General features: G+C 44.2%; 1 protein-coding gene across 2 annotated transcripts; it reads right to left on the bottom strand.

Moving 5' to 3' along the window:
* Positions 1 to 1,392: 1,392 nt before the first annotated feature.
* Positions 1,393 to 10,579, bottom strand: LOC123145940 (uncharacterized). 2 transcript variants are annotated; one of them, XM_044565473.1, is made up of 20 exons: positions 10,164 to 10,579; positions 9,979 to 10,073; positions 7,541 to 7,748; positions 7,258 to 7,414; positions 6,909 to 7,045; positions 6,495 to 6,598; positions 6,301 to 6,396; positions 6,120 to 6,210; positions 5,496 to 5,616; positions 5,182 to 5,378; positions 4,872 to 4,972; positions 4,748 to 4,803; positions 4,346 to 4,435; positions 4,139 to 4,238; positions 3,362 to 3,463; positions 3,217 to 3,286; positions 2,952 to 3,089; positions 2,092 to 2,246; positions 1,923 to 1,977; positions 1,393 to 1,809 (listed from the first exon to the last, which is right to left on the bottom strand). In XM_044565473.1, exons 1-20 carry the CDS (start codon positions 10,258 to 10,260, stop codon positions 1,742 to 1,744), a joined length of 2,238 nt encoding a protein of 745 aa, XP_044421408.1. In that variant the 5' UTR covers positions 10,261 to 10,579; the 3' UTR covers positions 1,393 to 1,741. The 2 variants fall into 2 exon arrangements, with proteins under 2 accessions (XP_044421408.1, XP_044421406.1); XM_044565471.1 differs by lacking the exons at positions 2,952 to 3,089; positions 9,979 to 10,073; positions 10,164 to 10,579 and adding an exon at positions 7,838 to 8,127.
* Positions 10,580 to 11,452: the final 873 nt, after the last annotated feature.

Raw genomic sequence — 11,452 nt, 5'->3', positions numbered from 1 at the left:
ACCCGAGAAATGCCCATGTTTAGAGCAAAGACACCATTCAACCTGGCAATCGGGTCGGGTTTGGTCGGGTCGACCTTTACCAGACCCATGCCCGAATCCTAATTGGGTACATGATCTGCCCACGACCCTACCCATGGGTCTAGAATCATACCCGTGCCCAAACCCAACAGCCAACCCGACCCAATCGGGCACCCATCAGGTCTAGCAACTATTTATTTTACTACAGATTAAGAGCAATATAGATTTTGCGTTGTACGCTTACTGCTCGATTGCATTTCCAAGAAAACACACCCACTCCTCTCAGCCCCATTTTATAAGGCAGAGCTCTACTGCCTATTTTGTAAGCTGCCCGAGGTGGGACAAAAGAAGCAGCACCAGGGGCGCTACACCTGCACGGAGCTTGACAGAGATTGTTGAGGGGGCAAAGCAGAGTTATGGGGGGCCAAAAGGACATATTCTGCTTAAACTATGATAATCTTTAAAATTTTAGCTTACCAATTAATGGTATTTCAATCATGTATTTAATGCTACTAGATTTAGATAGTAGTATAGCTTAAGATATACTCCCTCCGTTCCTAAATATTTGTCTTTCTAGAGATTTTAATAAGTGACTACATACGAAGCAAAATGAATGAATCTATACTCTAAAATGTGTCTATATACATCCGTATGTGGTAGTTCATTTGAAATCTTTAGAAAGACAAATATTTAGGAACGGAGGGAGTAGTACACCGAGACTGCCTTGACAATGATATGATCAAAGATCTTTGTATATCTTATTTGAGTGAACAAGCAGTAAATGTTCTCTATAATAAGTCTATAAATATAGCACGTCATGTATGCTTCTTGAACCCCAAGTAGTAGAAAGGAGAACAAGAAGTCTGTGCCTGATCTTATGGAGAGGAAAACTATCTTGCTTTGCCTTATGGTGCTTTTGCTGCTAGGAAATTCCACTCGCGCTGGTACGAAATTGATCTCTCTATCTATTCCTATGTACTGTGTTTCCTTTTAACTTCCAACTGAGTAGAACAAGTCGTCATGAATATGGGCCTGGAATATGACCTTTTTAATTTGGAATTGTTTTACTGATGTATGTATGTATGTTGTCTGCAGAGCATTGCCAAACACACAGTGAACGGGCCATTCTGTGCATAACAATAAAATGCCGACTTTGGTGCCAGCATGTGTGGAACCACGTCAAGGAAGCCTACTGCACCGGCGAGCCTATTTTTGACAGTCACTGCGTTTGCGTCGTTTGTGACTGAGTCGCACTCCAGCATCATGTCAAATAATGGACATTGATTTCCAGTAATAAAATCTCGTGCGACATGCATGCAATTTGGACATGATGCCAAATAAAATCTCATAGTAGAAAGAAGGCAGAGGTGCAAATAAGGAACGAACAAATGCCACTTCTTTGACACTCAACATGTCACACGATACATCGTCGTTACACCAAAATAGTCCAGTTTTTCGCAAATGGCAGAGAAAACATATATGGTACTAACATCTCAGCCTCCCACTTCATGTAATCCAGTCTAGTGCAAAACACATGCCAGCTACAAGTCTGCAACCCTATCCTGCGTGGCCCTCGCACGAGTGTTCATGTAAGGGCATCGGGCGATACACAGAAGAACCAATGGCCGCCAAGGAAGCGGTTAACCGTGAGGGGGCGCTTGCCCTTTGGGTTCCCCGTCTGCAGGGTTTCATTCACAGCAGACAACTCTTTGGGCAGACAAGATCAGACAGATGCATGCTGATGCACAACATTTCTAACACTCGGAAATCGATCAGCCCAGCGCCTATAACCTGCAACCAGTACACAGGGAAAATTAGATAATGCTGTTTCACATCAGACACATAGAATGAGGGCCATGTTTTCTTCCTCTTCATTTGTAAGATCAACAGGTTACTGTGTTTACCTGATGCAATGATTTGCTTTTGGTTAAGCTGTTCTCTATCTTCGTCAGGGATATCCTGTAGGACAATTCAGTAAGCCAACATCAAGCAAGCACATCCAGAATTAGAAAAAAGAAGGAAACGCATGAGGCAGGAGGAAAAAACTCACTAAAGAGATGATGTCATGGTTACCTGACGCAAGCTTCTGACAATGAGGTCAGATAAACTCCCAAGGGTCTTGGGGTCAAAACCAGAGAAGCTCAAGAGGAACTCTTCAGATGTCAACTCCATCACCATCGTGCATAAGCTGGAGGCTGTCATGATGACTGATGAAGCATCTGTTGTTCCTATAAGCTCACACATATTCATACTTATTGATCAGCTCACATTCGAGAAAAAGAGGGTTACAGGTCAGCTCATGAAGAGAATCAACAGGAAAAATGGGTATCGATATTTAGCGTGATATTTAGATATGGATTAGTTCATCTCTCCTCGGCTAATCAATATCTCTACCAGAGCATATCCTAGTATCCTGCTATAGGAGTACATGCAACAGATGCAGATCTGCCAACAGGCAGAGATTCAAGCAGCTATAAAATTCTTGCCACGATCATGGTTGAGAAACTAGTGCAGGGTTCCAATCAAAATTGGTCCATATATGATCTGACATGCTTTAAAATGGTGCTGGTTTACGACATTAATGGCACCATTTGATCGTCAGTGTTTGCAGTGATGTGTATTTGTACTACTTATACATCAAAACTACAACAGCTCATCTGCAAGAATTTGAAAAATGAAAAACAAATGTAAACTGACCCAGCGGCGGTTTTAAGATTAAACAGTTTTCTGAAACTTTGCCAGGACAACCAATGTATACTTTGACAACTATGCACAGACCAACAGAGGCAAGTAATTTCTGAAGTATGTCTGATTCCAGTTACAATATTGATGAGTATATAACAAGATGCAGACATCCAGAGGCAATCGTCTCTTCCCAGATTTTAGTATGAGAATTTGTCACGCTTACTAAGGGGGCAGCCCGGTGCACGAACCTCCCACTTGCGTAGGGTCCGGGGAAGGGTCCGACCACTTTGGGTCTTTTGTACGCAGCCTTTCCCTGCATTTCTGCAAGAGGCTGTTTACAGGACTCAAACCCATGACCTCATGGTCACAAGGATTTGCCACGCTTACTAAATTCAGGTAAAATAAATGAAAGAAACAGACATTTTGAAATGCCTACAACTAAGAGACACCCTACAAACAATATGCAAGTATATCCTTTTCAGCTTATGTAAAGAAATTAGGAGCAGAATATACCAGCCCATGTAATAAGTGCTTGCAAGAGGCGGATGAAACAAGGCTCCATTTGAATAGGATAATTCTTCCTCTGCATAAGTACAAATATGCTATTAGATTTTCTCATGCTAGGTAAGAGACTGTTTTGAACCTTGTAGTTACTCACATTTGACATAATGTTTATGATAGTATCACATGCCAAAAACATGCTACCATCATCGATCATCATTCCATTCTCCTCCGTCATTTTAATGAGGCAGTCTATAACCTGTAAACACAAAAACAACCAAATGAGTTGTACAGTCACAGGGAAAAATATGAATGAAAAAGGACAACTGTGTTATGCCAAATTTATATTTTAACAGTTGGCGAACCATAATGCAGTCATTTCATATTTTCATGGATTCACTTCAAATAGTAAACCTCGCATCTAATGTGATTAGCACCTAGAAGGAACAACCACAATTATGCCACGATGCCTTATAGTGTAACACCCCTGCACCAAGGTAAAATAATACTCCCTCCATCCCAAAATAAGTGTCTCAACCTTAGTACAACTTTGTACTTAAAGTTAGTACAAAGTTGAGACACTATTTTGGGACAGAGGGAGTATTTGTATAAACACTGAATATTAGCTCTTCCTAGCTCTAAGTCAGGGTGCATAGGGGATGGGGGTCAGCCTACTATTCCATTCAGAAATTTTGAACACCACAGATTCTTCAGAAATACATTTATATTTGTAAACTAATTTTTTTTCTAGAAATTAGTAAACCAGAAAGATGCACAGAAATCGTAGAAGTTTAAATTATAATTTTAAAGTTGGAAAATGGGTGTTGCAATGAACAAGTATAATCAGCATTATAAATTATTTGAAGGACAAAATAAGCAAGGGAGTCACAAACTCACAATTCTTATAAAGTTAACACAAAATATGCCTACTTACTGCTTTATAGCCTCCAAATGACACCAACGTTCTACATCCATCAGCTGTCGTCGTTATTTGTGATAGCATTGGAAGCATGAAGCGAACAGAATAGAAGGGGCTGTTGGCAAGAATGTTAGTTGGTACCATCATCAATAAATTGCACTACAAAGGAAGATGCTCGGTTATGCGCAACACCTTCTGAGCACAAAATGGGCAAGAAAATACCTTGATTCATCTTGACCTTCGATAGAAAAGATAAATTCCAGTAGATGACCAGTCTTCTCCTGGCAGGCATATGGTGTCTCTGCCAGATAGCTGCAACAGAGATGTAGCTTCTATAAGGGATTACAGGATGTTTGAAACACTTCACTCCTACAATAAATTTTGTTTAACAGATTATGTGAATGATGTGTATAGGAAAATATGAAGAGGCTAAAGTACACATTATTTGTTTGTTATTGTCAAAAGCAGTGACACACATAACCATTCCCATCAAACTGAGTAGTCAGTTCGTCACTATAAGTACAAGCATGAGGTGGAACTAGTAATTAGAAAAGACCCTTAAATAGTGCTAGTTGGGGGGGGGGGGCATAGAATGCAGAGATAATAATAATAAGAGAAGCACACCTTCCTACTATTCTCACAGCTGCCAAAAGATCATCACCTTTCCTTTGCCCATGATCCTGTCAAATTTCATCCTGTAAGATTAACTTCCAGTACTAAATTTCATATCATCAGAAAGAATATTTACCTTTGCATCCTGCAGGAAGTCCAACACTAAACTGATTGTCTCATTTAATCCCGTAATTACCTGCATTATGGTCTTTTCACAGATGGTCTGACTTGGTTCACCTGCATACGGTTTTATTTTATTTTAAAAGAGAACGCAAGATGACTACTTTAATCAGTTCGTTAAAGCTTCCTATTAGCTAATGACAAACTTCCATAAGATACAAAAGGTGAAAACTGAAGGTTATAAATATAAAAGAAGAAATGGCAATATATTACTTAAGCGTTGCAGCCCATGGAACCAAAAATAGTGAAGGAAATGGTATACATACCTTCACCACTACTGGCATCTGATATCATTTTGATTATTCTTTCTATCAGTGAAAACAATATAGCCAGGTTTCTCTGTTTCTGGATGATGGCATCATCTGTCTGAGAACTTTTTGATGACTCGTATTTCGAAAAAGCAAGTTCGTTTAGAAGGACCGCAACTTCAACTCTTGCAGATTGTAGGACTAGCAGGACAAATCTACAGAAATTAGAAGTTGTTAACTTGTTATATAAAATGAAAAAAAAAGTACATCCAGAGTGATGCTTATCTGTTGAGAGAGAGAGAGAGAGATGCAACAGATGATGTGAAACGTACTTGTCAACGGAGATCGCATTCTTGTTATCGAGGATTTTATGATCTTCTGACAACCAATTCTCGCCTAGTATGGACATCATGCATTCCGCCAAAAGAAGAGCTTGTAGCTTTTCGGAGGATACTGAAAGTGGAGAAATACTTAGTGTCATGACCATGTCAAAAAGGAAGGGGAATTCTAACACTAGTTAGGATTCATTCTTCTGCCCTACAAAATTTCTTCTTACAACACATTGTACCTCCCTTTAGTGAGTAAATAGTACAGTTCTGTTGCTCCAAACAATCTACACAAACTGCCCCTGCCCCGAAGCTGTAGGAAAATTTAAACCAAATCTACGGCTTATGGGTGCAAGAATAAAAAAAACTCCTGCTATAAAAGAGACAACTAGAATAGAAAGAAAAATTAAAAGGTACTGATACACCTAAGCACATTTCAGTTTATAGACTATCACTGCGTTGGTATAGAATAATAGTTTATCAAAGTTGGACATATTAGCACTTTCATCCTGGGCAAATGCAGTTGATCCTCAAACGGTCAAACCTTCGATGTAAGGTCTATGTTGTCAACTTGACAGTAGAAACAGAAACAATTAATACGTAATTTCAAAATATGAAGCATGGACATACCAACACGGTTTTGGAGAACGTCTATAATCCCACCACGGATATGGGATTTCCAGATTGTGGATGGCATTGACCTCAAAGCATCATGAAGTGGCTTTAGTGTTCCAAAAATACAGAGAAGTAGTTAAGCTAAAATCCCCAAAGTACAAATTAAACAAATGGTAGGGGAACGGGTTACTCTTACAGATTCCTTTTGGGAAAGGAGTGTCGCAAGCATGTGCAGCGATTCAAATTTAACTGCCGTATGAAGTACACCAAAAAGCATAGCAAGAGAAGTCACCTGAATGACAATAGAAATTATAGATCAAACCATCAAATTAGCAACCAGACAGATGATAACATAGAAATATTCAGGCAAAACAATCCAGTGTGCCATACCATGCTTGCCATGCCTTGCAAGTTCTCCACACTCATGTTGTCTGCTCTGAGTTTATGAACAAGTAACTGCAATAGATGAGTGGAAAGCTCTAAGCACCTTGAACCTACAAATGAAACAATCAAGCAATTGTATAAGAATTCAACCTAACTATGGAAAATATAGTGTTGTTGGACTGCAATACCTAATGGAATCCACCAACCAACCCATGTAAATACTTCTAATTTGGACACTGATTCAATAATACTATGCAAATCGTCTTGGGTAAAGCAGAGTTCGCAACCAACCATCAGACATCCAGGTGCACAAATTTAAAATGTTGGATCAAGTGCCACTGCTAACATTCCTCGGTAGGATGAAGGAAGATGGAGGTGGCATTATTAAGCAAACAAGAGATTGGCCAGAAGATTTAGTACCATCTGGAAAGTTGGAGATTTGACTGAAAAGCATGTCCATAACTCCAGGCTCACAAAACTTATATGTCCCATCTTTAGAGGCTATGGCAACCAGCGATAGAAGTTCGAAACATTCTTCAGTGATTGTCAGATCAGGCCTGCAGATGATTTGGCAGTTCATAAGCAAATGTGATTTGCAAAGCAGAGCATCCAAACAGTAAAACAGTTGGCCTAATTAACCTAGATTCGAGAGGATCGCACATGTTTGCTCTGCTCAACTGGGGAGCACTGCCAAACTATGCAAATGTCTGAACGCATACCACATAAATTGCATCAGTATTAGAAGGAAACAGAGAGCGAAAGTTCTTACGATTTGGAAACAACCTCGGCGATGATGGGCACGGTGGAGACGACCCCGGCGTCGGCCGCAACCTCCGGGGCGCGCGCGAGCCCGGCAAGCACGGTCACGGCGAGCCGCAGGTACGCCTCCCGCTCCTCCTCCTTCCCGCCCTCCACCTTCCCCAGCCCTGCAGCGCGCCCAGAGCAAAAATCCCCAATGAGACATCGACATGGGGGGGGGGGTGCCGCAAATCATGGGCCCAACGATGCTCAGTACCCACAAGGTGGCCACGCGTTCCGCTGGTGCTTCTTACCGGTGTTCAGGAGGCGGCGGAGGAACCGGGGCCCGACGGCGCGGTAGACCTGGGCGACGGCGGCGGCGTCGCCGGCGCGGCAGACGTTGGCGGCGATGAGGAGGCCCGCCAGCTTCTGCTCGTCGCGCTCGCCGCGGAGGAGGCGGAGGCAGTCTTCGAGCGGCGGGGCCGAAGCCTCGGTCGGCGCGGCGGCGGCCGGGGAGGAATCCTGCGGGAGATGGAGGGGGAGGGGTGAGCGAGACGGGCGGCGCGAGGGGGAGGGGGCTTAGGGTTCGGAGCCGGGAGGGAGTCGCGAACCATGGGAGCGGCGACGTGCGTGCGCAGGCGAGGAGAGCGCCTCCGGTGACGGCCGCGTCGGAGAGGAGGGGCGGCGGTGGTGGCCGGAAGCGTCGGGAAAGTTCGAATTTTGTGAGGGAAAGGCGTGGAGAGGTCGGGGGCGGCTGATTTGGACAAGCCGGAAGTCAGCGGAGGTTTTGTGTGAGGTCCTTCCTGTGGAGGTGCGGCAGGGTTTGACCCGGTCAAATAAAAGTTTGAAGGCAATTTTCAAACTTGAAATCTTTGGACCTAAATTTTATGTTTTTGAAAGAATTCGCTCAATGCTCGATGTGGCTGCCCAGTAAACTGTTCCGCTCCGTCAGATGTGAGAGGATGAGCAGTGGTAGAAGGAGCAAGGAGGAGGTGGAGGAGGAAGGTGATGTCGATTGCTCGCCGGGCTTCGAGGTTTGTATCACTCGAGTAAATTGAAGGGCATATTCAAAGAAATTCTGACCATCGGTCGAGGTGATTTGTGAATTTTGAACAGGCACGACAACTCAACATGGCAAGATAGCAATTACGGCCCAAGAAGGGTGACCATCCATCCTTGGAGGTACCCCGGACTGGTAGCAGTACAACGTCCTTTAGGACTAGATGATGGACATCTAACTAGACTACCGAGGACAGATTTGACTCCTCTGTTGACAGTGATGGTAGAGTAAGACTTCATGAAGAAACAAAAAAGGGTGGAAGACCCAGGGGAATGTGGTGCGGCAAGGAGGTATGGGCAGAGGCGATGCGAGGATCGGGAGGTGACGAAAGCGGCTAAAGGGAAAAAAGAAGAAGACACGAGGGAAAGGGGTGAGCTCTTGAGAATGTTTTGATGGCAATTTCATCGCCGCGAGGATGACATTTTTGGCTTACGAGATTTCTTTTTTTTACTGTAAATTCACCTAAACATTCGCTGACTATTGGGGTCCAAGAATTTTTTACGTAAAGATTACGGTAATGCAATCCAGCTGCCCTTCACTGGGAGGGATGGCAATTGTGAACGTCTTGATGTCTTTATATTGTCGCGAGGATGACATTTTTAGTTTGCAAGTTTTTTTTACCATAAATTCAGCTGAACGTTCGCTGACTATTGTGGTCCAAGATTTTTTTTTTCCGTAAAGATTTACGGTAATGTAATTCAGCCGACCTTTGCTGGAAGGGATGACAATTGCAAACGTCTTGATAGCAATTTATATTCTCGCGAGGATGACATTTTTAGTTTGCAAGATTCTAGCAAAAAAACAAATTACAACGGAGTTGTCATGCTCGCTTACTAAAATTGCTGGTTATCCTACTTCCTAAATCTTGGGAGCCATGAGTATATCGAAGATGCTCAAGAATTTTAGAATTGCGAAAATTAATCGGAATGCCAATAAGGTGGCTCATGAAATTGCGAAGTTTAGCTTTATAAATAAATCTGATGGGGTTCTTCTTAATAGCGTTCCGCCCTGCGTGGCGAATTTTGTAATGAACGATTGTCAGAATGAGAACATATCCGGAATATTTTTTAAATTAAATGCGAAAAGCACATTTCAGAATATTTCAGATCAATCTAGCCAACATTTGAAAGAGTAAATGATATACAGTCTTAGCACAATCACAGAACTGCAATGTTCCATCCCCATGCCAGCCTCGATAGATCGAGTTGTCTTTTGTTAGCATAATACTTCTCAAAACAAGCCACATGAAGTTCTTAATCTTCAAGGGTAATTTCACATTCTACAAAATTTGTGTGAAAAAACGAGAATTAATGGCACTCAACTGCATGCACATTGAATTAACAGAGAAAACACCATTAGCAGAAATAGAGCATCGAATCAGGGTCATCGGTGAGGTGCGTATCCTCACATGTTTCCTGTATACTGTTCCATAATTTATCTCTTCTCAGTAGCAAAATCATGATTGTACACAGCAGCTGGTTGTTCACCACGAAGAGATCTGGAGATCGCCGCCGGGAAGAGCACAGCGCACCCGGTCGAGGGCAGGGCATCAACGCGTACACGTATCAGTATTCACTGCTCCGGTCCCGCCCCTGACCTTGGCCCTAGCTAGTAGATCGACGGTGGCGGCGGCGACGGCGGCATGGCCATCGACGTCATGCCGTGGGGTCTCGGCGAGGGAGGCTTGCTCACCGGCGTCCTCTGCCCCAACCGCCTCGCGCCCCCCACGGCCGCCAGCGCCGTCCCTTCACGCAGCACGGCGTCGCCACCGCCACCTCGCGGCAGCACTGCATGCAGTCTCACACCGGTTGATCAGCTCACATGTATACAAACTACTACTAGTACATCAGAAGGAAAACCACCGAGCTTATACATACCTGGAGGAGGCGGCGACCGGCGACCTGCGGAGACCGCGCAGGACAGGGCCAGGACCAGGACCAGGAGGGCCGCGGCGGCGGCAATCCGGCGACGCATCCGGCGAGCTGTGTGAGGAGAGGCGACGGGACACTGGTGCTACTGTACCGTGCGTGGTGTGTGGAAACGGGGAGATCTGCTCGAGTATGTAGCGGACGAGGCCGGGACAGGTGTGGGAACGCTCGGACGGTACACGGCCGCTCTGCTCTGAGACTGAGCGTGAGCTGTTCGTTGGACGTTCGTGGCTCTTTTTTTATACTCATGGGCTCGACCCTTGTAGTCTTCGTGTTGACCTCGGAGTCTGCACTGCTGGCTGTCCTGTCCTGGCTCCCGTCCCGTCCCAAGCGACGCATGCACCCATGGCGCCGGGCGAGTCCACTGTACGCAGACCGCACGCACAGGGCTTCATTCCACACTCGTATATCAGGATTTTGCAGGGAAATTTGGAAAATTGTTTTCACATCTCAAAAAATTCTTGCTCTTAGGTACTTCCTTTGTTCACTTTTGTAAGGGCTTAAGGCAACTGAAATTGAACTGTTTTAGGTGCTTTCTCAAATGTTTAAAACGTCTTACAAAAGTGAACGGAGGGAGTAGTAGTTTTTTTTTAATAAACCTGGACCGAGAGATGTGCAATACTACAATTCAAGGAAATGACTTCATTGTGCTTGCGTATATAGTTTTTTTACAAAAAGATCAGAACTGTTATAAAAATTCGCCGAAAGTACCAGAGTACAAAGCATCTCAAATACATATATATATATAATAAAAATTATATCGAGATTCCGAGACCACCGAACGCTCACTACTTCCGCCAGAACGAGCCGCCGTCGCATCGCTATCGCCGCTCCCCTACTATGGGGGCATTACTTTTGGAGATGAATAGGATTGCTGAAGTCGTCATCTTTTGTTAAAGAGATGTGTTGTACTATGAACTTTTGCGTGCTAGAGTAGTGCATGCTAGGCCGCCGCCGCTCGGATCCACGAAGGCCACCGTTCCTTCTGTCCCGCTGAGGCCAAGCTTGGTGTTGGTGGACTGCCCCCCCCCCCCCCCCCCCCTCCTCTTAACCCAAGAGTTTGAAGAAGCGGCAACCCGACAAATTGTCATGACTAGAAGACCCCGTTGACCACGATCTGGATGGATCACCATCTCGCAGAAGTTGACATTGAGGAGGGCCAGAAGATAATTCCAAATTCGGCCAAAAAGAGGGGGGGGGGGGCGTAAACCCCTCAAGTTCCCTGACGAAAACCGCAT

Source organism: Triticum aestivum, chromosome 6D (assembly GCF_018294505.1).
Source record: "Triticum aestivum cultivar Chinese Spring chromosome 6D, IWGSC CS RefSeq v2.1, whole genome shotgun sequence".
NCBI classification, from domain to species: Eukaryota; Viridiplantae; Streptophyta; class Magnoliopsida; order Poales; family Poaceae; genus Triticum; species Triticum aestivum.
The sequence above is the reverse complement of the archived record's forward strand: the minus strand, read 5'-3'. Positions and strand labels throughout refer to the sequence as shown.

Bases quoted from the DNA above. Each gene is read 5' to 3' on its own strand.
- LOC123145940 (XM_044565473.1), bottom strand. From the start codon at position 10,260: ATGCGTCGCCGGATTGCCGCCGCCGCGGCCCTCCTGGTCCTGGTCCTG. The intron at 6,397-6,494 runs GTATGGCACACT...ATTGTCATTCAG, and splicing joins TGCAAGGCATGGCAAGCATG to GTGACTTCTCTTGCTATGCT. The intron at 4,239-4,345 runs GTATTTTCTTGC...TCTTGCCAACAG, and splicing joins GAAGGTCAAGATGAATCAAG to CCCCTTCTATTCTGTTCGCT.